At 41.8% G+C, this 27,440-nt stretch overlaps 1 protein-coding gene across 9 annotated transcripts in view; it reads right to left on the reverse strand.

Annotated features, from left to right (window-relative positions):
• Positions 1-707: 707 nt before the first annotated feature.
• LOC125017676 (bromodomain adjacent to zinc finger domain protein 2B) overlaps positions 708-27,440 on the reverse strand; it is a 41,988-nt gene continuing 15,255 nt past the window's right edge. For 2 of the 9 annotated variants that reach the window (XM_047601084.1, XM_047601085.1), the window contains 37 exons: positions 19,839-19,976; positions 18,444-18,608; positions 17,712-17,843; positions 17,267-17,451; positions 16,979-17,185; positions 16,100-16,744; positions 15,319-15,380; positions 14,845-15,227; positions 14,396-14,677; positions 13,663-13,723; positions 12,727-12,835; positions 12,496-12,597; positions 11,962-12,166; positions 11,546-11,638; positions 11,409-11,470; positions 11,047-11,112; positions 10,375-10,440; positions 10,009-10,053; positions 9,764-9,790; positions 8,991-9,056; positions 8,531-8,671; positions 7,749-8,003; positions 6,972-7,195; positions 6,429-6,503; positions 6,066-6,297; positions 5,918-5,980; positions 5,691-5,835; positions 4,916-5,562; positions 4,434-4,722; positions 4,151-4,306; positions 3,857-4,011; positions 3,521-3,726; positions 3,216-3,351; positions 2,763-2,909; positions 2,353-2,639; positions 2,033-2,176; positions 708-1,909 (listed from right to left, as the gene is read on the reverse strand). In XM_047601084.1, coding sequence (XP_047457040.1) covers positions 1,762-1,909; positions 2,033-2,176; positions 2,353-2,639; positions 2,763-2,909; positions 3,216-3,351; positions 3,521-3,726; positions 3,857-4,011; positions 4,151-4,306; positions 4,434-4,722; positions 4,916-5,562; positions 5,691-5,835; positions 5,918-5,980; positions 6,066-6,297; positions 6,429-6,503; positions 6,972-7,195; positions 7,749-8,003; positions 8,531-8,671; positions 8,991-9,056; positions 9,764-9,790; positions 10,009-10,053; positions 10,375-10,440; positions 11,047-11,112; positions 11,409-11,470; positions 11,546-11,638; positions 11,962-12,166; positions 12,496-12,597; positions 12,727-12,835; positions 13,663-13,723; positions 14,396-14,677; positions 14,845-15,227; positions 15,319-15,380; positions 16,100-16,744; positions 16,979-17,185; positions 17,267-17,451; positions 17,712-17,843; positions 18,444-18,608; positions 19,839-19,974 — 6,549 coding nt within the window. In that variant the 5' untranslated portion in view covers positions 19,975-19,976 and the 3' untranslated portion in view covers positions 708-1,761. The remainder of the gene's footprint in view (positions 1,910-2,032; positions 2,177-2,352; positions 2,640-2,762; positions 2,910-3,215; positions 3,352-3,520; positions 3,727-3,856; positions 4,012-4,150; positions 4,307-4,433; positions 4,723-4,915; positions 5,563-5,690; positions 5,836-5,917; positions 5,981-6,065; positions 6,298-6,428; positions 6,504-6,971; positions 7,196-7,748; positions 8,004-8,530; positions 8,672-8,990; positions 9,057-9,763; positions 9,791-10,008; positions 10,054-10,374; positions 10,441-11,046; positions 11,113-11,408; positions 11,471-11,545; positions 11,639-11,961; positions 12,167-12,495; positions 12,598-12,726; positions 12,836-13,662; positions 13,724-14,395; positions 14,678-14,844; positions 15,228-15,318; positions 15,381-16,099; positions 16,745-16,978; positions 17,186-17,266; positions 17,452-17,711; positions 17,844-18,443; positions 18,609-19,838; positions 19,977-27,440) is intronic. The other 7 variants (XM_047601086.1, XM_047601087.1, XM_047601093.1 and 4 more) reach the window with 7 other exon arrangements.

The raw sequence follows: 27,440 nt of genomic DNA on the forward strand, positions 1-27,440 counted from the left end.
TGTCACAGCTGTTATCAGTCATGTGACCCGCAGTTAAACAATGTCCACTGTCGAGGCCTAAATAATCCTACAAAACAAATGAATCCACTTTAGTCTAGTTATTTTAACGAGAAAGCTTTCATCTGTTCACTACGGAAGTAATAATTAAATAATGCCAAACGTACAGTCAGGGTCATATCCAGTGTTTGAGTCTTTATCTCAGCTCAATAACAAAACCTTTACAAATGAGTCCATAGGTCTTCAACAGGGGGTCCGTGGGCCCTAGGGGTACCGCGGAGGCACTGCTGGGGGGTCGAAAATATTTGGTTGATTAGACATTTTTATATATATATTTAATTCTCCCCCACAAAATTTAAAGATTTTCCACTTTGAGCCCATGTATTTTATTTGTAACTTCAGTATATTTTGGTAAACAAGTAAAATAATAGAAGACGTGCTGGTGTCCAACACATATAATTTCTGTGTAGTTATTATCGATGTGTTAGCTGGTAAAGGAAGAGCTCCTTTTAATTTTTTTATGTACTTTGGGGCAACTTGGTAGACAATAGTTACTACTACACATGACCACACAGAATTAAGTACTCTGAAATTGTTCTCAAGTACAATACTTGAGAACAGTTTCAAGTACTTGAGTATCAACTTTTAAACAATGTCAATATCAATAACAATCATGACGACGCGCTTACAAAAGGGGAAGTAGCGAGGACTTAATCGTCTTGAAAAACAGGTTTATTTTATCCGTCCACACATCCACTATTTAAAAATAATATTCCTACAAAAGTTGCTACTCATTTCACAATATTCCTAATAAAATACAGTTACTCGAAGTCTTCTGACTTGAGCTGTCCAGAGACGCCTCCAGTGGACCATGACACTGTCCCAGCTGGATTAAAGCCCAGAGCAGGGTTTCACGTCTGCAGGATGTCTGACACGGCTCTGGCTGAAGGAAATGCCTGGAGATGAAAAACACTATATGCACCACGTCAATTCAAAGGAAAGTTTTTTTGTTTTGTTTTGTTTTTTGTTTTTGTTTTTTTTATATACAGCTTGTTTCCTTCTGTATAGTGTGCAGGAAACGCAGTGCATATGGAAAAACATCCTCCTCAGAGGTCAGGCACTGCAATACTGAGGAGTGTTTTCAGTGGATATTCAGACATATCAAGTGCTACGATCACACTTACGCAATGACACAATCTTCAACTGTGTACTGCTCCGTAAGTACACACTATACATGTAATAAATAAGACTCAAACGTTACAGAATCAACTCTGCCAGTCAGGGATCCTTCTTTGTATTTTACACAACAAATACACAAAGCGGATGAATAGCAGTCCTGCTCGCACCTTAAGCATCTGAAAGCTGTAAACAATTCTTCTTCTTTTTTTTTTTTTTGGATTTAAACCAATAGTCCATAAAATAATCTTTTGATTTCTTTTAAAGCTGTATGCCACCGTCTGACTTTTAATAATAAATAAATACACGTACACAAAACTATATGGTTTTGATGATTAAAATAAACACAATTATGTATCTACAGAGGATCTGATTCCCAATGTTGACAGAGTCAGTGTGTTTTGATAAACAATATTGCACTTGAAAATACAAAGTGTTTTTTCTCCAACACTAGACAGACCAGGAGTTTGTCCTTTCACACCGGGTTATCCTAACTTTGTACTGATTTAGTGTCAAAGGTGAAGAGAAGGCCTCCGACAAGCAAAGACCAAGTCTGATATGTAGAGACTAGTGTCCACACTGGAACCCTTATTGCAGCAGTTCAGTCCATCGTTTGTCGAAGAACCTCCTCATACTGTGACCGGCTCGGCCGATTTCGGAGTCGTCCTCATTGAATCTTTCGCAGTTATCAAAAACCAGGTTCACGTCGATGATGAAAGTCTCCAAATTTAAGTACCTGTAATCATCAGAAAACGGTTTGTCATTACAAACTAATAGGAAGCATCCGGATTAAGTGAAAATTATGAATTAAGCTGAGCGCATATAACTGAAATACTGGTATTTTGGTGGTAACACATACTGGTTGTTGGTGAGCTTTTCCTTGATGGTGGAGAAGTCCATGGGCTTCCTGATTACTTTTCTGTACCCAGGGACGGCTTTGTGGTTGACTGGTGTGAGGAAGGGCCAAGCATCCCGATGGGCCTCCAACTCAGCCAGCAGCACTCTAGATCAATCAATCAAAAAAAATTAAAAACAATTTAAAAAAGCTATTGCACTGCAACTACAACTATAAAAAATTGCATTTCAATCCACTTTAATCAGGAAGAAAATGAGGAAAACATGGTCAGATTATCTTCATTTTTGAACGACACGATGAAGAGTGTGCTCTCTCTGACATACCGACACATTGCCAGCCCATTCTTGTCATCCTTGGGCGCTTTGGCTTTTTTCGCGCAGGAGACGGGGCTGTCATATTTGGCCTGGGACCTGGGAGGGCTGTCGTCTCCTTTCCTCTTTTTGAACTCCTTGGTACCTTTCTTTGGCACGCTGTAGCTGCTGGCATCCTCCTCGCTGATGAGCTCTCCCACCACAGATGGCTTACCATTTCGTTTTACCTCACTGGCTTTCTTCCCTTCTTCAGCTGTTCTGCTCTGGTGCTTCCTACTCCAAGGGGACTGACCACTTTCCTGAATGACAGAACACACAAAACCGACCATGTAGCTATTGCTCATAGAAAGTAATAGAGGACTGTAAGAAAGGTAAAATAAAAGAAGAGGGTATAAACTCTGTCATCAGTCACTTGGACGTACCTTTTTTACGCAACTAGGACAAAACCAGTCTCCATCAGGTACCGTTGTGATCCTGGGACTGTGGCAGTAAGTGTGGCAGCCTTTGTCACAGCCATCACAGAGTAAGAGCAGTTCCTCATTATCTCCCTTTTGACAGAGTTGGCAGTGCTGAACACACAAGAAGAACAGGCAAATAAACAGTCACACATATAAACTGCTGTACATCACTACAAAACGTACTGTAGTGTAGAGGTAAGGTTAAGCTTTTGCTTTTCAACAATCATTAACACATTAGTTTTTATTAATATAATTACGTAAGGATTATGAATGAGAAGACACGCAGCCAAAAAAGTCTGTTCTTCATGAAGAGTGACATCCATAGCGAATTATTTTATGTTTAATATATATGTGTGACAAAATGATATAAACAAATCTGTGATCAAAGCTGACGCAGAGGAGTCAGGTGACACTAACCACTTTCATTATGGCTCGTTCCCAGGGAATGGATTTGTGCAGCTGCTGGATGCAGAGCGACAGCTGAGCCGAGCTGCGGACTTGGCCGAGGGCTTTGCGCCACAGTCTCATCCCGGGAGCCACCTCCTCCTCACTGCTTTAAGGTCACACAAAATGAGAGCGCATGTGAAATTGACCGTCGAGCATGAGAAACGAGTGGCTCGCGCACAGAACTCGTCAGTACTTTTCCACGCGTGAGGCATTACGCGTAGTTACGACATTATCTGATCTGGTTTAAAAAGGCTGCGCTTCGTCTCTTGACGTACCTTCGCTCGATGTTTCTCTCCAGCTCCTCCAGCCTGGTCACTGCTATGTCGAGTGGATTGTCGGGCCGCCGCACCACAGAGCCACAGAGGTCCTCCTGGCTGGTTTCTCTATGACCTTTGTTGTTGAGATCCAGGGAGGAGAAGGGCTTGTGCTCATGATAGATCAGGTGGTTACTGTCTGATTGGGGTTTAGGGTGCATCCAACCCTGAGGGAAACATCAGTCAGATATGTGCATTATAACACAACATTTAATGGCAGCATTTAACTTAATATAACTCCAGGATACAAGGTGTATCCTAACAAACACTGAGTGTAGGAAGCTCGTTTGCCTGTACCTTGACCTGCAGGCTGGAAGAGATGACTTTTCTCTCCAGAGCTTCTACCTGCCTCAGCAGTGCAATGTCCACCTCCATGGCCTGCTCCTCAACACACCAGCTCTCCACTGTCGCTTCACTAAACTCCTTCTCCTCCCGCTCATTCATATCAACTGCTGCCATCACAGATGCATCAAACAACAAATTATGATCAAATGAGAGCAATTTACAACAAGCTCTAATAACAATGTTTGCATCTATTCATTTAGTCTGTTGTATCTTGACTTAAAGGGAGCGGAGGAAACGCGAACCAACCGTCTTTGCTGTCGGAGCAGAGCTGGGTCATGTGCTCCATGTGTTTTTGGATCTGTTTCTGCAAGACCTTCTCCCTGATGCCTCGGCAGTGGAGGGTCTTGACCAGACTGTGCAGGGTCTCCATGTCTGACACTCGCCACCAGCCATGTAGCATCTCTGCCAACAAATCGGTTTCATTTCATCAAAATACGAAAGATGAGTGAGTCATCGAAGCGGCGTAGGCCATTGATATCTTTAGTCCAGCATATTTTATTTGTGCAGGCTGACAGCATGCCATCCTTACCCTCTGGGATAGGCTGAGGACAAGTGTAGTCCTGGGTCTTGGCCACCTCCACAGCAGGGAATGAGACACAAGTGGGTTTGTCACTCAGGGGCTCTGGGGTCTCACTCTTGTTGACTGAGTTGTTCTTTGCCAGAAAGAGGACCTTGTTTCCATTACCCTCCGCATGCTGGGGGGCTCGATGCAGCACGGGGGGTAGAGAAGTGTTAGAGAAGGGCAGGCTGGGACTTGTCCCTGAGCTCAACACGTCACACAGTGTCAGTCTGCTCTGATGAATGCCAGACTTTACTTGCTGAGAAGAAAAATGTGTAGACTTTAAATTATTATCAGACGTCAATTTTGTTCCGCTAGCACAATGTACAAGGCGAAAGCTGCAATAGAGCCTTTCTGGAAAAGGTCATATAAATACTGACCATTTCTGAAAAAAAAAGCACAATTTAATCTTTGTAACTGAGACGGAGAAAGGTTTACTGTAAGCCACCAACCTGAAGGATAGGCGTCTGCACATTATTGATCCCAGCACTGGTGTTGTAGCTAGCTGGAGCTAAGGGATTAGGGCAGAGGTAGGAGGGGGATTTGGTCCTGACAGGTTGCGGAGAAGAGAAGGAAGCTGAAGGACTGGAACCGCAGGTCACCACGGACTCGTCGCAAGGAGAGCGAGGCAAGAGGCTAAACCACTGGTTGCTTTTTTCAGTCAGTATCTTGGACAGCTGGTCATAATGAAAGAGAGACTGAGGGCTGCGGGTCATCCAGTGACTTGTTTTGAGCTGCGCAGCGCTGAGCAGAGAGGGAACCGAAGTATCTGTTTTATCCATCAGTCCCTGCTGCGTAGCGACTGACTGTGAGGTAGGATACGGGGGATAAAACGCAGCAGCGTGACTTTTCTGGATATTGATGTCCAGATCTTGGGCCATTTTGGCTACTTCGAGGAGTTTGCTGAGCTTAGATAAGGAGCCGGGCTTTTGGAGGAAGAGGTTGTCTCTGTCCTGCTGGCACTCTGCCGTGGCTGCGTCACCGTCTTTGTTCTGTGCTAGACCGGAGATCTCCGGCTCCCTCGTCTCTTCTAGCTGCTCCTCTTTTACCCTGATCTCCTCCGCAGCCTGTTGACTCTCCATCTCCACCTCTTCATAACCTGAGTGACATTAAGAGTGACATCAGCTCTGGAACAAGTGATGTAAAACATCAACAGATTTCTTTCATGCCAAACAAAAACAACTGATGCACTAAGAGACATTCTGTGCCATCAGTTTTAGTTTGCACCTTCACCGCTCCCCATGCCTTCAACGAAGATGCCACCGCAGTGTGGAAGGACCCAGTAGCGCCTCTTGTATCTGTCCTGTCCAATCATCATGGAGCGCAGTGAGTGAGAGGAGTCAAAGAGCTTCTCTCTGATTTGACTCTGTTGCTAAGGGGACAGAGAGTACACAGAGTTCAACTATGAATCCATTCATGAGGATTATATGATGGGAATGAGGTCTCTAATTTACCCTGTATGTCTTTTCAATTTGTTTCTCCAGGTCCTCGATGCTGTCTGAGTGTACGCTGTCATCCTACAAGAACAGTGATGCTGACATTTACTGTGACAAACACTGATTAAGCCACTGGCTCCAATTAAAACATTCCGCTGCCACTGACCTCCTCTTCACACAGATCTGCTTTCTTCCCTTTCTTTCCCGCCGATTCCTCCTCCTCCTCGTCATCCTCGTCTTGGTCTTCGCTGTCGTCGTCCTCGTCCTCTTCTTCCTCGCTGTCCCCGTCTTTCCTCTTGCATTTGTCTCTGACAGTGGAGACGACAAAGGTGTTGTTGTTCTCTCCTCCCACACAGCTGTCTCTCTTTCCCGTCTTCTTGGCATGGATGGTCCTCAGTCTTTGAAACCGAAAATTAAGAAAGGAGAACAGAAAGTTCGCTGAAATACTTTACTCTCATGAGCTAATCGGACATTCGCTGAGGTTAAAACACCCCAGCGAACATCTCAAAGTATAAATACACACACTCACTTGCGAAGCTTTCGTTCGATAGCCCACTTATCCTTCCTCAGGTTGGTCATGTAATCGATGTTTTTGTCAATCTCACTGAAAGACACGAGACAATGCTCACATTTCTGTGACCTTTTTTGCACAGTAAGAAAAGCGGTGTTTCTGATGCACAGCATCGTGCGCCAGATGTGTTTCAATGTGCAGCTCAGATGAAAAATTGATGACACCTAGTTTGATGCAACCTTGTGAAACCGTCTGTCATATCTTTTATACCATTACAGCTGAAGCCTCCGTGAACAAAACAAGACAGTATGTTCCTCTTTAACAGAGACTAGCTTCACCTCAGTTACAATAAGATCATTAACTTATTACTATACAATATGTCAAAAATCATTGCTTTAAAATGAGCAGGAAAACAGACTTTTCGCTAAAGTACAGTTTTCTAATAATACAACATGACTATTTTTAAAATAAATGGTTAAAATAGTGATCAAAGAAACAAGTCAATAAGCTACAGGACTTCTCCTGAGGCTTATTGGCTTGTTTCTTTGGCTGAGTCCTCACCTGATGACAGCCCTACTGAAGCAGAGCTCATTGACCAGGAACGCCAGCATAGAGGCCTTTTGTGAGGGACTGTGGGCCTGAAAAGCTTTAGTTCTGAGGCTGACAGCCAGAGCGGCCACTTCTGTCTGTTCACAGCGAGCCTCCATGTACAGCTGTAAAATCTCTGACGCATTGTCTCGGTTGATCTCCACATTAGTCAAGTGGTCCCCCAAGATCGTTTTGCTCTGAAAGGAACAAAGAAAAGATGTTTTAACTGCGTAGTCTTTTCTTTTTATACCACTAAGCTTGAACAATAATTCCTATTTATGTGCAGGAATACAAATAGTCGCAAGGCGTCCTTTCAAGCACTTATCTCTCCCTGATGCAAAGTGCTTTAGAGTCCCTAAGGATGTGTCACATCCAGGATGTGTGGACTATTATAAAACCTGTTGGACGTGTGGTTGGGCTATTTAATGTTCCTGTACGTACAGTATATCTCTCTTAGTATGCACACAGTGTACTGAGACAGGAAAATCAGTCATGCAAATGCAGTATTACAGCCGACAGGAATGGCCACGGGGATGAATTAAAATAATGGTTATAAACCTATAATGTCTAAAAGCTGATTAATTCCATCATGTCAGTTTCGGGTGATTAGCAAAGAACAGAAAAACAGATTCATTATCAAAATCAAAATAATTATATCTGATTTTTTTTTTTTTTAATCTTTTAGCCACATAGTAGCAGCGCAATACTACAAATATTAGAAATATTAGAAACACAATAGCAGACTCTCACCTTGTGACCTGCAGGTATGCCGGGATCACACACAGCTGCAGAGAGCATGCTCACCAGCAGGTCCTGCACTTTGCCCATATTGTTCCCAACATTGAGCAAGCCCTCCTGAAGGTCACTTATTGTGAGCATGTTTGCACTGAAGCCCAGTCCCAGGACCTTTCCAAAGCTGTGCAGAAACTGCAACACCATCAGGCAGTCAGAGAAGGTGTTTCCTGGCAGGACTAGACCTGGGACTCGGGGCAACTCTGGGAGTGGCTGGAGAGAAATACAAATAAAACGCACCATTATATTCATTAATTACTTGTAACTAGGGCCCAAAACATCAAGTAAAGAGATATTATATTGGTCATTGCATATATAATCTTTCCACATTATTACAACTCACTACAATAATAATAAAAGAAAAAAAAACACATACTGTGAATATAAACGTTCAGTTCTTTGGCTTCAGGTATTTAATCTTGGTTGGTGTAATGACATTAACAGCCACTTGGTGGCAGTGTTTTCACTTAGATTGTTTTTATTTATTTTTTTTTTAGTCACATTAATAATCTATTCTCACCGTGCTAGTGGAACAATGAAACCATAAATGTTCCTAAAGCAATTCTAATCTTTATTCATACAGCTCCTATGATTATTGCATCTGATTCTCACATTAAAACTGGGCTGGGAGAAAATCCAGTCTTTCCACACACACGTTTACTTCACAGATGGACTCCATCCACGATGACATACATGAACTCTCATTTTCATCTGCCAACAGCTCCACACTGTGTGAATACCTTATGATCTGCTAAACACATGTCTTCATTTGGCTTCTTCAGCTCCTTCGCTTTTTCCAGTTCCAGTCTTCTGAGCTCTAGCTTCCTTTCCTTGTTTAACCGCTTCTCATCCTTTTTCTCTTTCTTCAGGCGCTCTTTCTCCTGCAGCAAGGTTAAATATCTATTAACTGTTGCAGACAGTGATCAGAAATGCTCATTTAACTCACAATATTTCCACAATCTCACAGAAACCCCTGGATCTTGTGTGTAGTCCGAATAAATACAATCTCTGATGTGCAGAGAGGGATCTCTTACTATTAAGCGGATTATACTTATATATACCACATAACTTCTTAATTTTAGCATCATGCCATCATTCTTGAGCCGACATTTGTATGCATTTGGCTCTAGCATAGCTCTAATAGTGGTATCTCTTTATTTCTTAATTAGGAGAGAACAGGATGAGATGAGATTGACCCACCTCGGCTTTCTTCCGGGCCTCCACAGCCTTCATGAGTACCATGTGCTGCCTGCGTCTCTCCCTCTCCTGGCACAGAACAGACACATCATTTTTATTCTGTCATACCCTGTCCATGCAACTCGCAGTACGAAACCACGCGACATGCACTGTAAAAGATTAAGTGTCACAATCAATAGAATGCACGCGTAACGACATGCGTAATAGTGGCACAGTATGGAACACGGTGATGATCAAAAAGCAAATGAGGGTAGCGATGCGTGCACAGCGCGTGAGCTCAAAGTTAGAAGCAGCCATTACTGTATTAATCTGAGCGTGTTTGCAGCGGGCAGAGTGAAAACTATAAGCAGCAGATATTATGTGTTACAGCAGCAAGCGAAATACTGAATGCATCTTCAATCAACTGATGAAAAACCATCATGAAACTATCAAGACATCCCGGAGATTATGATATTACTGTTATTGTATGCAGCGTACAGTACATCTATACACGCACATGAAATGATTTTTGAACACATAAAGGTTTTTTTGATAGTTAAAGTGTATTCCGATACATTATCTGAAGCCAGGACGTATTTGATGATGTTGTGGAGATAATGGATGCGTTTTCTCTGAGCGCAGACTTGTGCTGTGCACTGTTCTGGAAAAGCCATGCAGAGGGATGTTGTTCTGTACGACTACTGCCAACGCTACGCTTTTACCCATCACTATGATGGCGGCCATTTGTCACAACACATTCACAGTATGTTGTTAAATGTACAGAAAGATACTCATACCATATCTAGCCTATGCCTCTCCAACTCCTGGTCGAAAGAGTCGGCAAAGTATTAAGAAATAGAAAATCACATATTAAAAAAAAAAAAAGAGAGAGAAAAAAATCATTGCAAGAAACTTCCAACACGTGATTTGAAAGGAGAAAATGTACAAATGATCAGTTAAGAGACAATGTCCGAGACAATCAAAGTTAAACCACAGAGTAAGAATGATTTTATTACAGTACGGTTATGGACCAAATACCTACCTGGTGCTTTAGTATGACAGCTTGAAGCCTGCGCATCTCTTTCTCCTTGACAAACAAGATGAATTCAATTAGAAAACAAAACGAATCCACACAAATTTTTACTTCTTTAAAGGCTCACAGAAACGCCGTGCCTTCTTATCTTATTGAACAATATCATGCTGAACGTCCAGCCTTCTTTTTAATTACAGTGATTAACCAGGGGAACGAAATCTCATTAGCAGTGAGAAGAAGTACATTAGAGTAAAAACTGCAAAAAAAAACGAGTGAGGGGACATGCAGGACATTAGCGGCAGAACGGACCTGACTTTGAGATTTCACAGTGACCAAAACAATCAAAACTTTACTCGCGAATCCCATTTTACTCACCTTGTTTCGTTTCTCAGCTTCCAGTATTTTGGCATTAGCTGCTGCTTCTTTTTTCATTCTCTTCGCCTGTACACCCAAAACACATCTTTGATTTCTATTGTTCAATCTGTTTTATAGCAGATAAGGCCAGTGGTTCACTGATATCAAATCTAACACACTGAAATCTTGAATAATGACATAATTAGTCCCTCCCATTAGCACTGAAAGACAAAATGGCTCTAGTTATTATGAAACACCAGCAGGCAGTGAGAATAAATTAAGCACAATTTCTACCAGTAATTATAGGCCCAATGAAATCCTGTTAAGAGCCACTTGCCAAGCGTGTCAACTGAAATTTGATTTATAAAGGCTAAAATACTTCACAGCTTGTATTAGTGAGGCAATGCAAAATAGGTGTTTCACCTAGCCGTGGTAAACTCTGGGTCACCTCTTAGTTAATGGAATACTGTATTTTGTATTAAGCTCCAGCCTGGTCTGAGAAGATTTTCATATTCAATGCCTTTTGCAGAAAACCAATTAAGCATTAGTCACATGCACCGACTAAAAGTGGGGCCACATAATTTAGGAATAGCCTTTGGTTGAGTTTAAAAAAAAAAAAAAAAGAAGAAGAATCCCATCAACAGCAGAAAGGAAGTGTTTTACAATGTTTCTGCAATAACTTTCAGGACGAACCTCGAGAATTTGCTGTGCACGGAGTTCTTTCTCCATACGAATTTGCTGAATGCGCTTGATCTTCTCCTGGTAAAAGGATGAGGGCGAGATCAAATGAATTAACTGTTAAGTCATGCATGTTATGGAGTGGTGGAGGAGAGCAGGATGTGGGGCGAGGAAGCACGGTCGGTGTATGCAGATGAGGGAGGTGCAGCATTTTCGGAGAACGGCATCTTTCTTGTGGGATTTCAAAAGCGATTCCGCAGCGCGTAAACCTTTTTACCTTGGAGAGCACAAACTCTGAATTTGAAGAGAACAGCTGCGGATAGTTGCGAAGCACTGCACGGAAAATTAAACAACGCGAGGAGAGGAAAAGCACTTACTTGCTGTTTAAGAATTTTCATCTGCTCCCTCTTTTTCCGCCTTTCTTCAGCAGCCATCATTGCTGGAAAAACACAAACAAATTAGGCTTGTACACAGCACATCATCCAGTGCCAGAGACTAGACAACAGCTGTTTACCTTGTTGCTTCCTTGCCTCCTTGGCTGCTTGCGCCATGGCCTGCTTCTCCAGTTTTCTCATCATTTTGATCTGAGCTGCCTGTCGAGCTATTTCTGCAACATGATGAAATACAAAACAGGAATTACAGACCCTACGGAGTTAAAAACTTAACAACTAACCCACAGATACCCTACAAGTGACCTCCGTACAAAGTGATCTGATTATTTGTGACAAGCCAATGATTTTTTTATATCTAGTTTCACACGTAGTTCAAAGTTTGCAACTAAACTCCATTGTAGTAAAGCTGGAAATACTGTATGCTGCCATATCACAGGGGGCAATTGGCCCAATTTAAAAAACAGAAAAGAAAAAGAATGACAGGTACGATGTAGAGCAGCCAGTGTGCCACTAAATCATTCCTACAACGTAAACTCACCCTGAGCCTCCAGTTTACGCAGCAGCTTGGGATCATCTTGGAAGTTATTTTCACCAACGTTCAGGGGATGAGACTTCCACAGTCTGGCCCCGATGCCATCAGCTGACGACAGGTGCTCGGACTTTGTGCGACGACTGCGTCTCCCGTCCATCGCAATGATGCTGGGAGCGATCTCATCCTCGGCCAGCAGGAACCACTGAAAACCCTGAGTGATTTGAAGAAGGCAGAAGATTAAAACAGAAGGAAGAAAGAAAGAAAAAAAGCTAGCTTAGCTTTGCTCTCCATTACAACATACCACAGGTAAAACTATTTTATTTCATTTCATTTGGGTAAATAGCATAAATATAGTCAATATCATTTATATCAGTACGATTCAGCCACTTACAGATTAAGGTAAAAAATGACAGCTATAAACTACTTATTACATGAATAATATAGATTAAAGTTGACATCCGAAACCTTTTTCTATATAATGATGATGGTTTATATGAAAACAACTGTGGTGGTGATTTCCTGCTCATAAGAAAGACTTACCTCTGGTCCCTCTCTGGCTTCGTAGAAGTCACCAACATTAATTTTTGTGCTAAAGCTGAAGTTATCCCGTGTGATTTCCGTTATCCCGTTCCTGACCAAGTACTGCAGACAAAACAATAGCACAGACAAATGAAAGGATCGGTAGGAACTATAAGTCATCGATCAACAACCAAAGAGCAAGCAGATAAAAGGTTGTGCATCTACTATGTGTCATTGAAATGCTTGATTTACCTTCATTACATCAGGATACTGTCGCAGTTTCTTCCCACACGGGGCAAAATAAGTCACTTCACCTTGTAGGCGACCTGCCACAGTCCTGATTCGGGTTTCTCTGTGCCACCTGGACAAAGAAGTAAAAAAAAAAAAAAAAGTACAAAACAAAACATGAAACAGCTGTTAAATGTGATTGTTATAGCCTTGCTGTGTACTGTAACCAGGCTCCTAAACAGTCATGGAACAAGAGAAGCAACTCCTCAGTTCCCCTGAGTTCCTCCAGAGACCAGTTATGGCTCACAGAAAAGACATGTAGACGGAGCAGTGGCTGAAATACAGCCTTGTGGCCTCTGTTTCCTGTGAACCTGGTGATGAAAAACATCCTTAAAAGATGAAAGGACGTTCCCATTCCAGGCTGCAGGATTTGTGGGCAGGGAGCTGCTAATGTTGCATGTCTGTGTTGAGGCTGGATGTAATTAACCCCTTGTATTGTGCTCATTTAATTTCCTGACCACCACAACCTATCCAAGAGATGTTTTTTGTGGTCTACTCCGACTCTGAGCCATTAATGAAGATGTCGCTACACTCAAATCAGGAAAAAAAAATTTATACATGAGCATTTCTAGATTATTAAATGTGCATGAATGTATCCACAGTTAGATAATTGATCTTAAGATCAATAAAAGCCAATTAATAATTTTATGCAGCAAAACTGTAGGCATGATCACATTTCCTGTGTGTAAAAAAATACTGCATGTCTAAGGCTGTTCCACAAAGAACAGTTAGCTGCAGATAATGTTTTCGGAAAGGTCACTTTTCAGCCATCAGTGAGCTGACATTTTCCCTCAACACCAACGGTTCAGCAAATATGACTGCGAAAACAACCGAGACACGGTCAGACTGTCAAACCTCAATCTGCTTCTTTTAATATAAAGTGTAGGCACTGTATCTCACCCAAACTCGAGAGGAAACCGCAGGACTCTCTCATCCGTTACCCTCCTCCTCTTCCCTGACCCTATAAAACAAGAGAAATGACTCAGCGCTTTCCACACCTCCAATGGGACCTGAGCAAATCCTCAAGCTTGCCATATTTAAAAGAGCATACAGACTGACTGTACAGGAACAAGCTTCACGGCACCCGCAACAGTTCAGTGGCTGTAGTGTCAATGGTGCGAAATACACAAATATATTTTACAGATGTAAAAAGGTTATTATTCGGGACCTACAGCCGTAGAATGATGCTTTTATTATTCTATAGGAGCATGGAACAAGAAATTAATATTTTCCCCATTATGGCAAGCCAGAACCCGCCTCGACTGGTAACATAATACATTCCATGAGTCACCCAGTATCAGATATACGAAGCATCTGCCTGGGTTATTAAAACAAAAGCTGCTGAGGATCATAAAAACAATGACGCAATCAATTTGTATCAGAAGGTTTGTTTTAACTACAATCTCTTACAAAATGTCCATGCACTCGTGCTGGGAAAACAAACATCCTTTTCCCACATAAGACAAAATAAAGGGGATAAATAAATACCATGCTGACTGGAAATTACCCTGCTTTACTATCCGAGTGAGCAACACTTCCCTGAAGCTTGGATCATAGATGATATCATATTAAATTGTTTGTGCAGCTGGGTTTATGGATGCGTTTTGTCTTTCAGAAAATGGAGATTAGATACCTGGCATTGTTGCAAACGTGAAGGATGGGGATGTGCTGTGTTTACCCAGCGCCCCGCTGCTCGTGCTGGGGCTGAGTAAACCGCCGGGTTGACTCGGAGGCTTGGTAATCTGCAGGTTAAGCGAGGAGCAGTTGGCTGAGAGGTTCGAGGAGGACTTGTGAGCGGACAACGATGCTTCAGCAGCTTTCTGAGGAGTCCTTTCTCCATCGCTATCTGTCTCTCCGCACTCCTTGGCATTATCCTCAGAGCCATCAGAGTCGCTCTCTAGATTGCTCTCCGACTCTGTAGGGGATTCCAGCGCGCCACAGAGACACAGAGAGCTGAGTTATATGTTAATTAATATTTGCATATTGCACTTTGCACATGCAAAGCTCTGCAAGAAACTTCTCTTACGCAACTTCTATGTTACAGACGGCATCTTTATCACATTAAAGAATAGCTTTTCTAACCTGAGAGGCTACTGCCAGAATCTTCATCGTCAATATTATCGTCGTCGTAATCGTCTCCTAAAGAGTCGTCCGAGTCTTTGCTGCTGTGGATGTCAGACTCACTGCCTCTGGCCAAGTCCACAGCCTTAGTCTTCCTCGATGTGGGAACAAGTCCAGACAAGGCAGAAGATTTAAGCGGAGAAGCAGAGCTGCCCGACATCTCCTTGGCGCCAGTGCTCAAGTTGATGGGGATGTGGTGAGGAGGGCTGGTAGCCGCGAAGAGCAGCTTGCTGCTGGGGGCGCTGCTCTGGCCGCGGGGCTTCGTAATGAGGGCCAGCGGCGCATCCTGAACTCCCCCGTGGATGGCTCCGTTAGGGTGGAGGTTCAGGAACAGGTTGTTGTCACTGCAGGTTGCGAGAGACAATTCATGACTGTTCAATGCGTCTGACAAGTATTTAGATGGTGTCAGAGGAAACGGATTTGTGATTTTTATACCAGCTTTGGCCCTTAGGTCGTGCAGAGAAGGCCTTCTTCGAAGAATCCTTGCAATGGAGGGGCTTCATAAATAAATATAAAAAAAAGAAGAAAGCAAAAAAAAAAGGAGTAATTACATAAACTGTCACTCACGATACATTTCTGTGGGCTGTAAATGAAGGAATTTAAGGTGTAATAAGTGACAACGACAATGAAGAGCAGGCTCAAGCTTGTCAACAACAATGAAGAAAAACAGGCCACAACAGAAAAATACCTCCAATTGTTTGGCTTAGTGCCACAATGCGGCCTTAGCTGTCATCTCGTATTTGTTGCTTTTGTCAAAATCTGGCAATCAAATGCCTGCGCTTAATGTAAAGCCATCATACAATTTAAAACCCTCTTGTAACAGATTGCTAAATTTTCCCTCCTTCTCAGAACAGTGACAACAACTGTGTCCTGTAACAGAGGCACATGTCGCTCTTTTTTATAACAAACATCCCAAAGCATAACAGAGCTAATTGCTTGTCAGTTTCGTGAAGGATTCCCAATAGATGTAAACACATTGTCACTTCATGGTCAGACGCTGATGAAAAGTAATAAAAGCTCTGATGATAGTGTATAAGTATTCATTTTCTGCTGGGAGAGAACATGCTAATTGTTATTTATTTAATGACAGAAACAAATAGCGGACATTAAATAAAGAGTACTGCTAATTAAAAGGACAGGAATACTTGCATGTCATCTGGGTAGACGTACAAAATGTCCACCACAATACAGCAGTGTGAATACAACCATAACGTACCTGTTTCTGTTTAGAAGACTTCAAGTTCGTTGAGCTTTCATCTGGGACATGTCCACCGCTCTCCTTAACGCTATCCACAAGCTGATCGTGTTTGCTCGAGGGCATCAAAAAACTGAGTTTATGCGAGGGCTTTTTGGAGCCTGGTTTCGGTGAAGAGGAGAGTGAAGGAGGTTTCTGTGAACAGAGACCTGGGGGTTTAGGCGAGGGACAGAGAGAGCGGGGTTTTTTTGGCAAACAGAGAGCAAGAGGCTTAGGGGAGGATGATACAGAGTGATGCTTTGGTGAGGACGAAGGAGTGAAATGCTTCGGTGACGTTAAAGCGGGTTTTGACGAGTTGGAGAAGGAGATGGGGGAGGACCTGGAGGACTGAGGGCAACCCTCCCTTTGGGACTGTGGTAAAGCACAGTTGCTGACTGGGAGTCCCGTGGCCTGTATGACGCTGATGTGCTTCTGGCCTTCCTCTTCCGCAGCCCTCAGGCTCTGGAGAAAGAGCGCTGTGGACTGCAGGCCAGCAGGTTGGGAATAGGTCTGGAGGTGATAAGAGGGAGTCAAAGCGACACCGCCACGGTGACTGTCTTGACTTGTATTTTCATCAGCAGCGCAGGGTCTTTTCTTTTTACTCTCTGGAGTGTTCTGTGTCAGCCGCTGAGTGGGAGGATGAGGAAAACAGGGAGAAGACAGAATGTCATGTCGGCTCCTACTGAGAGAGCCTCACAGTGGCAGCTCTGTCAGCTAGCACATACATCCAGTTTGCCACCCACCATTGAGGCTGCTTTAGACAAATCAACTCACAGAGGGCAATTTGTCACATGCAAAATATGTTGTTTTAACAGAATGTTTTTGTCTTTTCACTCAGCAAATGGAAGCGGACACACTTACTTTGAGTTTCTTTTTAACTGGACTCTCTTTTTCTGAATCAGAATCGTCGCTCTCGCTGCTCTGATCATCTTCATCATTGTCCTCATCTTCCTCCTCCATGTCGTCCACGTCGCTGCTGCTGTCCTCGCCATCGCTGGAGCTTTCTGACAGGGATCCCGACTGGCTGCCACTCATGCTGGATGTCTCTGGTGGTTTCTTGTCGAGTTTCTAAATAAGAAAAATAAGTCCATGTCTCTTGTCCATGTTTCTTTCAGCAGAACACCGCAGCTAACCTAATCAAATATTAACCTTTTCCTTTGTTTTCAGAGAAGTCTTCTGATGTAGATGGCTTAACCCGTAGCTGCTTTTTTCACTCCGACTCAAGTCGCCTCGAGCGTTCTCCTTATTTCCCGTTGCTGGAAATGAACTGGTGTTCACAGCAGAGTTCCCAGCAGGAGATGAAGCACCCCTACCATTCACTGTTCCATTCACACCTACAGAAAACGGCATTGTACACTTCGTCAGGCGGATACTCATGAGAACAAGCAACATGAGTTATGCACATTAGGAGGACAATAACAGGGAATAAAGGGAACATTTCATACTGCTAACCTGCAGTATTCTAACGCTATAATCATGTGTGTATAATTTCAGCCGACTGCTTGTCAGTTTATCTTTCATTTACACATTTGTTATCACAAAAACATGGCTGCAGAAGCATTGCTTGTGGGGCATCAACAACATTTTTTTTTACCTGAGGTATGTGACTGTAAATCGAGAGGATCATGGCTCTTGAAAGCCGATACAAATACGGGATGCAAACCTAGAAGAGGGGGAAAGAAGGCCGTTGTTCCTCTGGCATGTGCCTCAGACGGCCGCCACCAATCTGCATAAAGAGAATGAGATGCATCACAGAAAGGTATTAATGACCTCATCTCATCTCATCTTCTACTACCGCTTATCCTCACTGGGGTCATGGGGGTTGCTGGAGCCTATCCCAGCTGTCGCCAGTCCATTGCAGGGCTAACACGGAGACAAAGCACCCTTCGCACTCACACCTAGGGTCAATTTAGAGTCACCAATTAGCCTAACGAGCATGTCTTTGGAGGTGGGAGGAAAACCCATGCAGACACAGGGAGAACATGCAAACTTCACCCCGAAAGGCCCGAGCTGGACTCGAACCCAGACCTTCTCGCTGGGAGGCATCAATGCTAACCATTAATTATGATTATTGACCTTTCCAATCTAAATATTCAGAGAATTCAATCAGGCAAGAACCTAGATGAGCTTCAATTAACCTAACTAGACAAAACTATTTAGATTATGGTTCTAAACTAGAACATGAGTTTCTAAAAATATCTACAGAGGGAATCCTGAACTCATCTGAAATAGCTTTTGTAAAACGTTTCAGAGAATTGGATGCTGTGAATTTCAAAAATAAATACAACTAAGAACATTCACCTCAAATTAATAAACTCAGACTTACTTGGAAATGTACCGAACTGTGATTGAGCAGCCAAGGCAGACAAACCAAGACTTCCGAGACCTCCGAACTCGGAGCGGCCTGAACTTGAAGCGTAAAGCCCAAAAGCAGGATGGCTGATTGAGTTAAAGCCATTGGACCCGTCGGGAGTATTCTGCAGTGAATAACCTGGAAAACAAGGACAGTGTTTTATGGATACTACAACCAATAGATGTATTGCTTCATCAGTCTTGCCAATCTATTTAATGTTAGGATAGAATGTGAAATAATAAAGTTAACAATAATAAAGCTACATTACTCATAAATTGTAGAGTCGTCTGCATACTGTAGCATCTTTCTACAAAAAACAGATCTATAATGTCTACAGGTTCGTAAGGAGAGAGTTTCAAAGTTTAGGAGCTACCGCGTCAGTGGTATAGTCTCCTTTAGTTCCTTTAGTATCGAGTCTGAAGTGGGAAATTCTGATATGAAGACACTGGAATGATAACTTTGATAACAGTTGATCTATAAGGCTGACAGGTGTCTGAGCATCCAGGACTCTCAAAGAGATCACAAGAATCTCCAATTTGAAAATGAATGGGGAGCCAGTTTAAAAAGCTCAGGATTGGAAATAGACGTTGAAAGACGTTTTATTATATTTCTCCCAGCAGATAAATATCAATTCACTTCATAGTCATACAACTGATGTGACTACAGAGGTTCCCGTGTGTTTTCAGCATTTAGTGTTCAGTCCAAAATAAATTATCTGGGAAATTTCTGTGCACGTTTGGTGTGGGGAAAAATGAATAATTTATGAGAACGTCTGTGTCCTTCATTGTGATAGCATGACAACAACAAAAAAAACAATGCTTTTTGGGGCTTCTTATCGTGAAGGAAAAAAATAATAATTACGAACCACGGTATGTAAATTTGCACATTATTTTGCGGTCAGGGGTAATCTGACAGCTTATGCATCACCACTGCTCAGTACATAATGGCTTTGGCCACAATTAGTATTCAGAGAAAACGAGATGTTGGTGGCTACATGCACAGTGTGAGGCTGACAGACATGTCAAATCACACGAGATATACTGGAGTTAAAGGTTGTCAAAAGAAATCCACGAGGGCGCACACAGCTTTTTAATTGTTGGCATTCAACAGCCTTTTCATTCCAAACAAAATCGCCTGAAACACGTTAAGACTAGAGGAAGGTGCCACAAGCCCTTTATTGTTATGTAGAATTTGAATTTATCTTTCCACAAATTTTATGTCTGTGTCAACCTACCTATAATAATCTTTTCAGATTGTCCAAAACCTAGGTAGAATAAACTAAACGTGTTAACTTTAGTGTAAATAATGCAATCATGAGCTTTTTGGTCACATTTGTGTATGTTGACGGGCTAATTTGTGTGAACATACCGCAGGTGGTTAGAGAGGAGCTGCCGTCGGGACTAGGGGCTGAACTGTACTTGGAGGGGAGTGTCTGGGACGGAGCAGGAGAGGAGCTGGTTGAGGAGGAGGCCATGTGAAGGGAGGACGGGGCTGGTGACTCCATATCTGTAAAACATAATTCAACACTTCAAGTTTCAGGCAGGAGTAGAAAATGAGAGGACTGCAACTCACTCATGTCCCACAACCCTCTGAGCCTCCTTCTGACACACATCTGAAATACCAAGTTACTATAACAATTAGGTGAACACCAACTCTAATTAATAGGGACGACTGATAACTCATTCACGGTGGTGTTTATTGACAGATTAGTGTCACACTACGACTGTAAACAGACGTAAAGTAATGTGCTGGTGACGTCTCGCTCATATCAAAAGGTCTTCACAGATCTTAAATGTGAAACTGCTGCCACGTAAGCTGTGATCGCTTAATGAAGGAGTAAGACTAAAGAGAAAATGCAATCTTGAGCCTGAAAGGAATACATTTTATTTTTCCCTTCCACAACCTTTACAAGCTTTAAGTTCACATAGATGAACAAATGAGAGCTGTAATTGTCTCGAACTATTTTCTCTGATGACTCCCAGACCATTGTTGTTCTGCCCATTATCCAGATCACACGGCAGTATTTCTAATACTATTATACTCTTTCATCAGTGCTACATTTTCTGGGTTGTCCATGAAAACCTCTTTAACATATCCTTCTGGATTGTTTTTCCAACCTGCCTTTGTTATAGTATTTCACATTGCATCAACAATTTCTAGATCTCCCTGGTGATTCTCTTCTGCACAAGAAAACAGGCTCATCTGATTAATTTGAGGAGACAACGCTACCCGCTGAATATCAAGTATCATCCCTCAACAGGAACAGCACTGATGAGGCATAAATGACATGAAAGCTGCAGCCATGCTTCACTGGAAAGGTCCCTGTTTCCCGCAGTGGAGTGGGAGTTTGTGCTTTCATAGTTTATGATGTATTATTTGGTATAATTCTGATCTTGCTTCATCACACTTTCAATTTCATTCTAAACAGCAATGATTTCATCAAATAATACATGATATTGTAAAATTAAATGTCAGTAAAGAGTCACTCTAAACACACTCTTAATGTTTCTGTTAATGTCTGTATTTGTTTCATGATAACATGTTAGACATGATCTTTAACAAGGTATTGTTTTCTGGTGCATGATTAAATCTATGTCTTTCCTTTAGAAATCTTAAAAAGGTTATTTACAGTTGTCCTTTATAATATTTGCAAAGTCAATCCTGACTTAACCAGCAATAAATATGAAATAAATAGTAAAATGTTTTATTATAAACATTTAAAATTCACTCAATGACTGTGTGCATGCCATTTCATTTAAGTGTGAGAGGAACAAAACACACAGTTGAAGAAAACAGCAGAATGGCAGCCTATGGAGTAACATATAACACAAATGACTGAATCACAGTCATGTTCACATATATGACTCCACAGACACAGCTACATCTCTGAGAAAAGTATCCATTAGCAGCAAAACAAAGTACTTATCAACAGTGAGATTGTGAGAAAAACACAATCATTTAAATGTATTACTATTCAAATAAACTACTCATTATACATAACCACAACGATTCCTTATACTAACCACGTATCCTCCTCAATGTGCCAAGCCAACAAGATGGGAAATAAAACTAAAAGTTAAAATCATGTTTTTTAGATGACCACATACATTTTATTGTACAGTCCTACTCAAAGGGCCTGTTCGAAATGGTAATTGTGGCATACTACTTCTGGCCAAAAGTAGTAAATGGCATGTGACAAACTTAAATATTTCCTGTATACATGGATGCTATCTGCATGATGAGCTGCATCCTACAATACATCATGGAAAATTCCCAAAACAAGAAATTCTGGCAACCGATGCCTCAAAAGATGTGTGTGAAGGAGATAAGTGGGTGTAATGTAATTACATGAAATTAGTATTCTATTACAGAATTTTGGGCTAATAATGAACTAATATCTAGTTATGTAGCGACTAACACCTACGTGTGGTATGAACAATCACTCAGCAAACAACTGTATGTATGTAAATTTCTACATAAAATATAAAAATGTATCAATCGTTTTGTAAGCTGCCAGGTAACAGTTTCTGTAGTGATATTATCAGCCTGGTGGTCATGTAATGTTGACACGCTACTATGAAATGTAGTATACAGTAAACACTTATGCAATATGTGGCATCCAATCGATTCCAAATACAGCCAAGGTGTTGGGTACCCAGAACCTATCCCAGCATGCAGCACTGCACTGGACAGATGGTATGGAAATCCTTTGCTACATTACTCGCAGTCCATCACAAGACACGCTGACACCAATAGACTATTTCAGAGTGTCCAAGTAGACGGAGACCAATCAACCTCCAAACAGAATGAGTCCAAGGAATAAACATAGCAACTCCCTGCTGTGAAGAGGCAAAGCTAACCAAATAAGCTGGCATGTTCCCTTGGATACAAAACCAGTTACACCAAAAAAAAATAAAAAAATAAAAAAACACTCAGAGTTGGCTTCAAAGCTAATCTTATAAAACCACTGACTTCAATTAAGTGTGCACTTCTTTTTGCACATGTGCCATGTATTTGAATCTACCCCCGTTTGCTTTTTTTTTTGATAATCTTTGCCAAATTCGCTGTAAATGTTATCAATTAACCAATTATCCCATCTACTAACTGTTCAATCAAAAGCATTGTAGTGCACAGACTGTGGTCAAAAAAAAGAGATCCACTAACTAGTAACCTTAAAGCTGTATGTAACTGCGCTTGACAAATCTTTGTATAGAACTTGGCTAGTTTTCATACTTTCTTTACATTACATAAATCAACCAGCCACTGATTTGTTCGCCACATTTATTGTGCAGATCTAACACTGATCCAAATGTCATGTAAATCATGGGATTCAATCATAGGTCTGCATATCTTCTAAAATGCCAAATAATCTCTTAAATTGACTAAATAGCAAAAAAAACTAATATACCTCATGGCCTGACTGTGATGAAAAATCAAACATCTAATAGAGGAAAAATGCATTTTTTGTGTATGTATTTGTCATTGAGTGTGATAAGCTTTGCATATTGCCGCCCTTGTCTCATTGTTTTTACTTTGTGCATCCCTCCTGGTTCCTGTTGTCTTTTTGGACTGTAACAGATGGCTGCTGCTAACAAAGATAATCTAGTAACGGACTCATCAGCATGGATCAGCAGTATTCTAACTGCAAACACAGTGTCTTTTCAGCTAATAAAAGATGCACACGGGAGACAGGAAGCGATAGTAAGCCTATATCAAAGTGCCTTAGAGAGCAGAATTACTCTATTTGTTCACCACCAATCTGTGAAAAAAGCGCTGGAAATGTAGAATATGTGAATAAATATATATATATATTTAATGAAATAAATGTGCCATGTTCTGATGTTAAGTGCCATGTGATGCAGGTGCACTACTAATGAGTTATACATAACAATGTTAAAACCACCTTCTCAGTTGTTAACAGCTCTTTGAGTGTCTGACAGTGCTGGCAGTCTGCTGTAACCCACACCTCACCTAGCACCACCGCCGTCCATCATCCTCACTTAACACAATTAATTCGCTCTGCTACGATGGAAAAACATCAATGCCATTTAGTTTTGACCTCAGTGATTTGGATGGGAAGAAATATAAGGTTTGCAAAAAATGCACAGCGTAACAGATCAGCTGAAGAGTCAGTTAAATGTGAAGCTCCCGTGTACGCACACAAGACGCGCGGGATGAGAGCAGACTTTTATGGTTAAAGGGCGACAGAAAATGGAGAGTGTGAGGTCACTGCAGCTTGGTACATAACACGTTCGGTGGCGCACCCACAGCTCGGTCAAAACTCCCTCCTCCTATTAGTTTCAATCAGTCCTTCATTCGGCCGATGTCTTCTAAAGACAAGTTATGGTTCCCAGCCTTGACTCCCACGCTACCTAGAGAGTGATGAAGTGTTGTGTCTGACCGATTCCAGATACTGAATGGAACTTCAGACTGACCTGCTGCATCAGGGAAAAACAGCATGACACAATATTACTCATACAGTCAGAGAGAGGGGTAATTTCGAGGCCAATTGTTGCCTACCTGGGCTGATGATGATATATTATTTAAATGGAAACTAACACATTGGTACAATTGGGTCAGTGGTAACTGTAACTAATCATTATAGTGAGGCGGCAGCACAAAGTCTTGTTTGAGTTAAGTTTTTGAACACAAGGCAGAACCTCAATCTGCAACATTATGTTTGACACTGAAAAGACAAAAAGATGTTTTACCGCTTGTACAAATATCTGATGCCTACAGACTTTCTCTGATCAGACAGCGGCAGATCATCAAAATAAGTGAAGAAACTCAGCAACTGCCCAAGCTAAACAAAGTCATTCATCTTGTTCTGAAATATCTACACCGCTGTCCTTAAAATTGATAGTGCTGAAGTACATTAAGTATACTGTCATAAGAGAGGAGCCATCCAAGTGATTAGAACAAAAAAAAAAAACAAAAAAAAAACATGGCATTGCTACACAATCAATACTCTGCATTAAGAGCTGGTTTATTATTCATCTCAGGTTTGCTCCTTTCAGCGAGGGCCCCTTTCTTTATGAGCACGCTGGGAGACAAAAGAAACCACATGCTTTCCAGACGTCATGAGCGTGCGGCGAGACTGGTTGTCATCAAAGATGAAAAGCTCGCACGAAGCCACCGGTTGTAAATAAGGAGTATGCGGAGCAACTGATCAACGACCCTGACTCTCTGTCTCTCTTGGGTAGCAGATGGCAGAACGGTGTTTGTTACATGTACCGGACAGACTCTGGGATGCTCTGCTACAGCAGTTGTCCCTCTGTCACACTAAATGTGATCCATAGCTGCCCTGGTGTTACTAAACACCTTCACCCACCATCTAATCCCTGATTTTCCTGCCTCAGCCAGACGTTCACGCAGCACTGTAATCATATCTTTGACCTCCTAAGCAAGAGCGTGTGCATGCTGTGTGCCAAACAAAGAGATTTACCTGCACTCATTCTGCTAGGTTAATAATCCCCATTTGCTCTTAACAAAACAAAGCGTAGGCATTCTATTACCATTATTTTTCAGTACACAAGCATCTTTTAGGGAGCCCTTCACCCCCGCCGATGAATATCTGATTGCATCGACTTCTTCGCACAAGCGGAGAACGCCACCACGAATACGGTGGAAATACAGAAGTGGCAAATTGACTTTGATTAACAACGCGAGGCCTTAGCATGACAAATGTTTCAAGAAATACATTTGTCCTTCACAGAAGCGTTAGCACAGTCTGCATGTGGATCGTTTTCATGATCGGGGGGGGGTGGGATGCGGGAGCCTGGAAACAAGAGTCCCACATGTTCCACGCAGTCTGACATCCATCATAAACACATTCCCTGAGCTCCTGCCTACTGCTGCCCCATCAACAGCAAAGCATTGGCAATAAACTGTGTAGCTGTGCCTGCAGTTTTTAATTAGACACATACAGAGAAGAGGGAAGAGAGGGGGTTGAGAGAGAAGGGCAAATAATTTCATGCATCTCCCAATCGGACGTTAATATTAATCTGTTGTTGTTGGCTTACAAAATGCAGTTTGTACGGCTAGGATGGGTGATGTTCTCCATTGTTGATGCATTGCTGGAGCTGTGCGTTTGGAAATATGAGGTTACAATTAATGAAGCCAAGTGTAAAAATGAGAGTTAGATTATACCTGGCTTAATTGTGTGGCTTTTTTAAGGGAGGAAATGGAAAGGTAAGCCAGCACCTGTTACAGATAATCACACACACACCGTCATTTTATCATTAACAATTTCGGCTGTAACCTCAATGTTTATGCCATCATTTTTCACCATAATTCGCGGCAGCATCATTATAATAAGTACTTGTTTATAATAAATCGAGGACATAGTATTGCTCACTGGGGGTGATGTGTGAAATGTCACACTGCACATTTAGACCACAGATTAAATTGAGTTTTTTTTTTTTTTGTTTTGTTTTTCAGGCGACATCAGCTTCATTTGCCACTAATATCCAATTGTTGTCAATGGGAACTTAATACATTCTTATCATTAATGGGTATGATGAAAAACAATTACAATTAAAAAAAATATGTGCATAACTTTACCTTGCAGCTTAACTGAAAGCAAGGTGTTAATGCAGCTGGACTGACTCAATATGTTATCAGCTGAATATCTGCGTTAAAGATTACAGGATGTGCATTAAGATGGAGGAAATAAATCAGATGCAATCATCTGACAGGAAATATAGTGACAAATTAAACATGCCAGTATAATGCTGAAGAACAGGTTATTTATCATCCTGCTTTACTAAATAAAATGCAGCACAACAAAGGACATGTATTACGTTAGACTGGTGTAACAGGATACATGACATTATAAGCTTATTTGCTTGTTAAACAAAGAACTGCTGAGGTTTTTTGTGGTTTGGTTCTGGTTTACTAATGCAATTACAGACATTTCCACTATAGTTTTTTTTTTTTTTTTTTTAAACCTAAAACAGTGGGTCCCACTCCAGACGGTGGATATGAATGGCATCAGGACAGCATGTTAGGTGACACCAATCAAGTATTTGTTAGTTGTCTAGTTAGTGGTGCAGTGCATGCTGATACTATGCCGTCATGCCGATGACCAGTGAGAATGAAAAATCCAAGTTTCTGTCAGTCTTCAAGGCTTCATACTGCAACGTCAATAACCTCATTCTTTGGACGTTCAAACAAACAACATTTATGTCCGGGAATACACGGGCCCCAACGGAGCTTTTAATCCATTACTCCCTCATGTCAATGTCCAAGATGAAATAAAGCACAGCCAGGATCAAGGTAAATATCGCTAACACAGAATTTCTTATTCCAATATTCTCCTCTCTCACTCTCCAAAGAGCACAACATAAATCACATGGCAACCATAATGGGGAGTGGGACTGCAGTGTGCCAAATGAAGCAATAAAACTGATCCTGAGTGTCCCTTTCAAGGCATTACAGACACAGTGTCCATATGTCCACTGCTTTATTGAAGCAGATGCTGCAGGTTACATTTAAACAAACATCTGTGCAGGAACTGCATGTCCATGAATACAGAAAAGGAGAGATTATTAGGAACTCTGGTACGCCTGTGGTCACATGTGGGGATCGTGTGTCCTCAGAGGTGACATGGGAGAGGCAGGCAGGCTTCTTACACCATCAGTCAGTTAAGGCCATTGACTGTATTGACAAACCCATCATGACGTCACCCATTGGATTCTGAACCTGGAAAATGAAGCACGAATTGGGCGGAGCCCGCGAAAACCATGTTGGATGAGTTTTACTCCGCCCACACTCAGATACTCCAAATGTGGACACAAACGTTGAGACTCGCCCACCCAACTCTCACCCGCATACAGTTGTCATTAATAGTGAAATAAACTATTGAGGCCAAGATCGTTTTGTTTAATATTGCTGTAAAGTTGGACCTAACTAGCAGTAAAAGAGAAAGTCGTCTGAAAACAACATTCCCATTTTTTCATTATATTCACC

This window comes from Mugil cephalus, chromosome 12 (assembly GCF_022458985.1).
Source record: "Mugil cephalus isolate CIBA_MC_2020 chromosome 12, CIBA_Mcephalus_1.1, whole genome shotgun sequence".
NCBI lineage: Eukaryota > Metazoa > Chordata > Actinopteri > Mugiliformes > Mugilidae > Mugil > Mugil cephalus.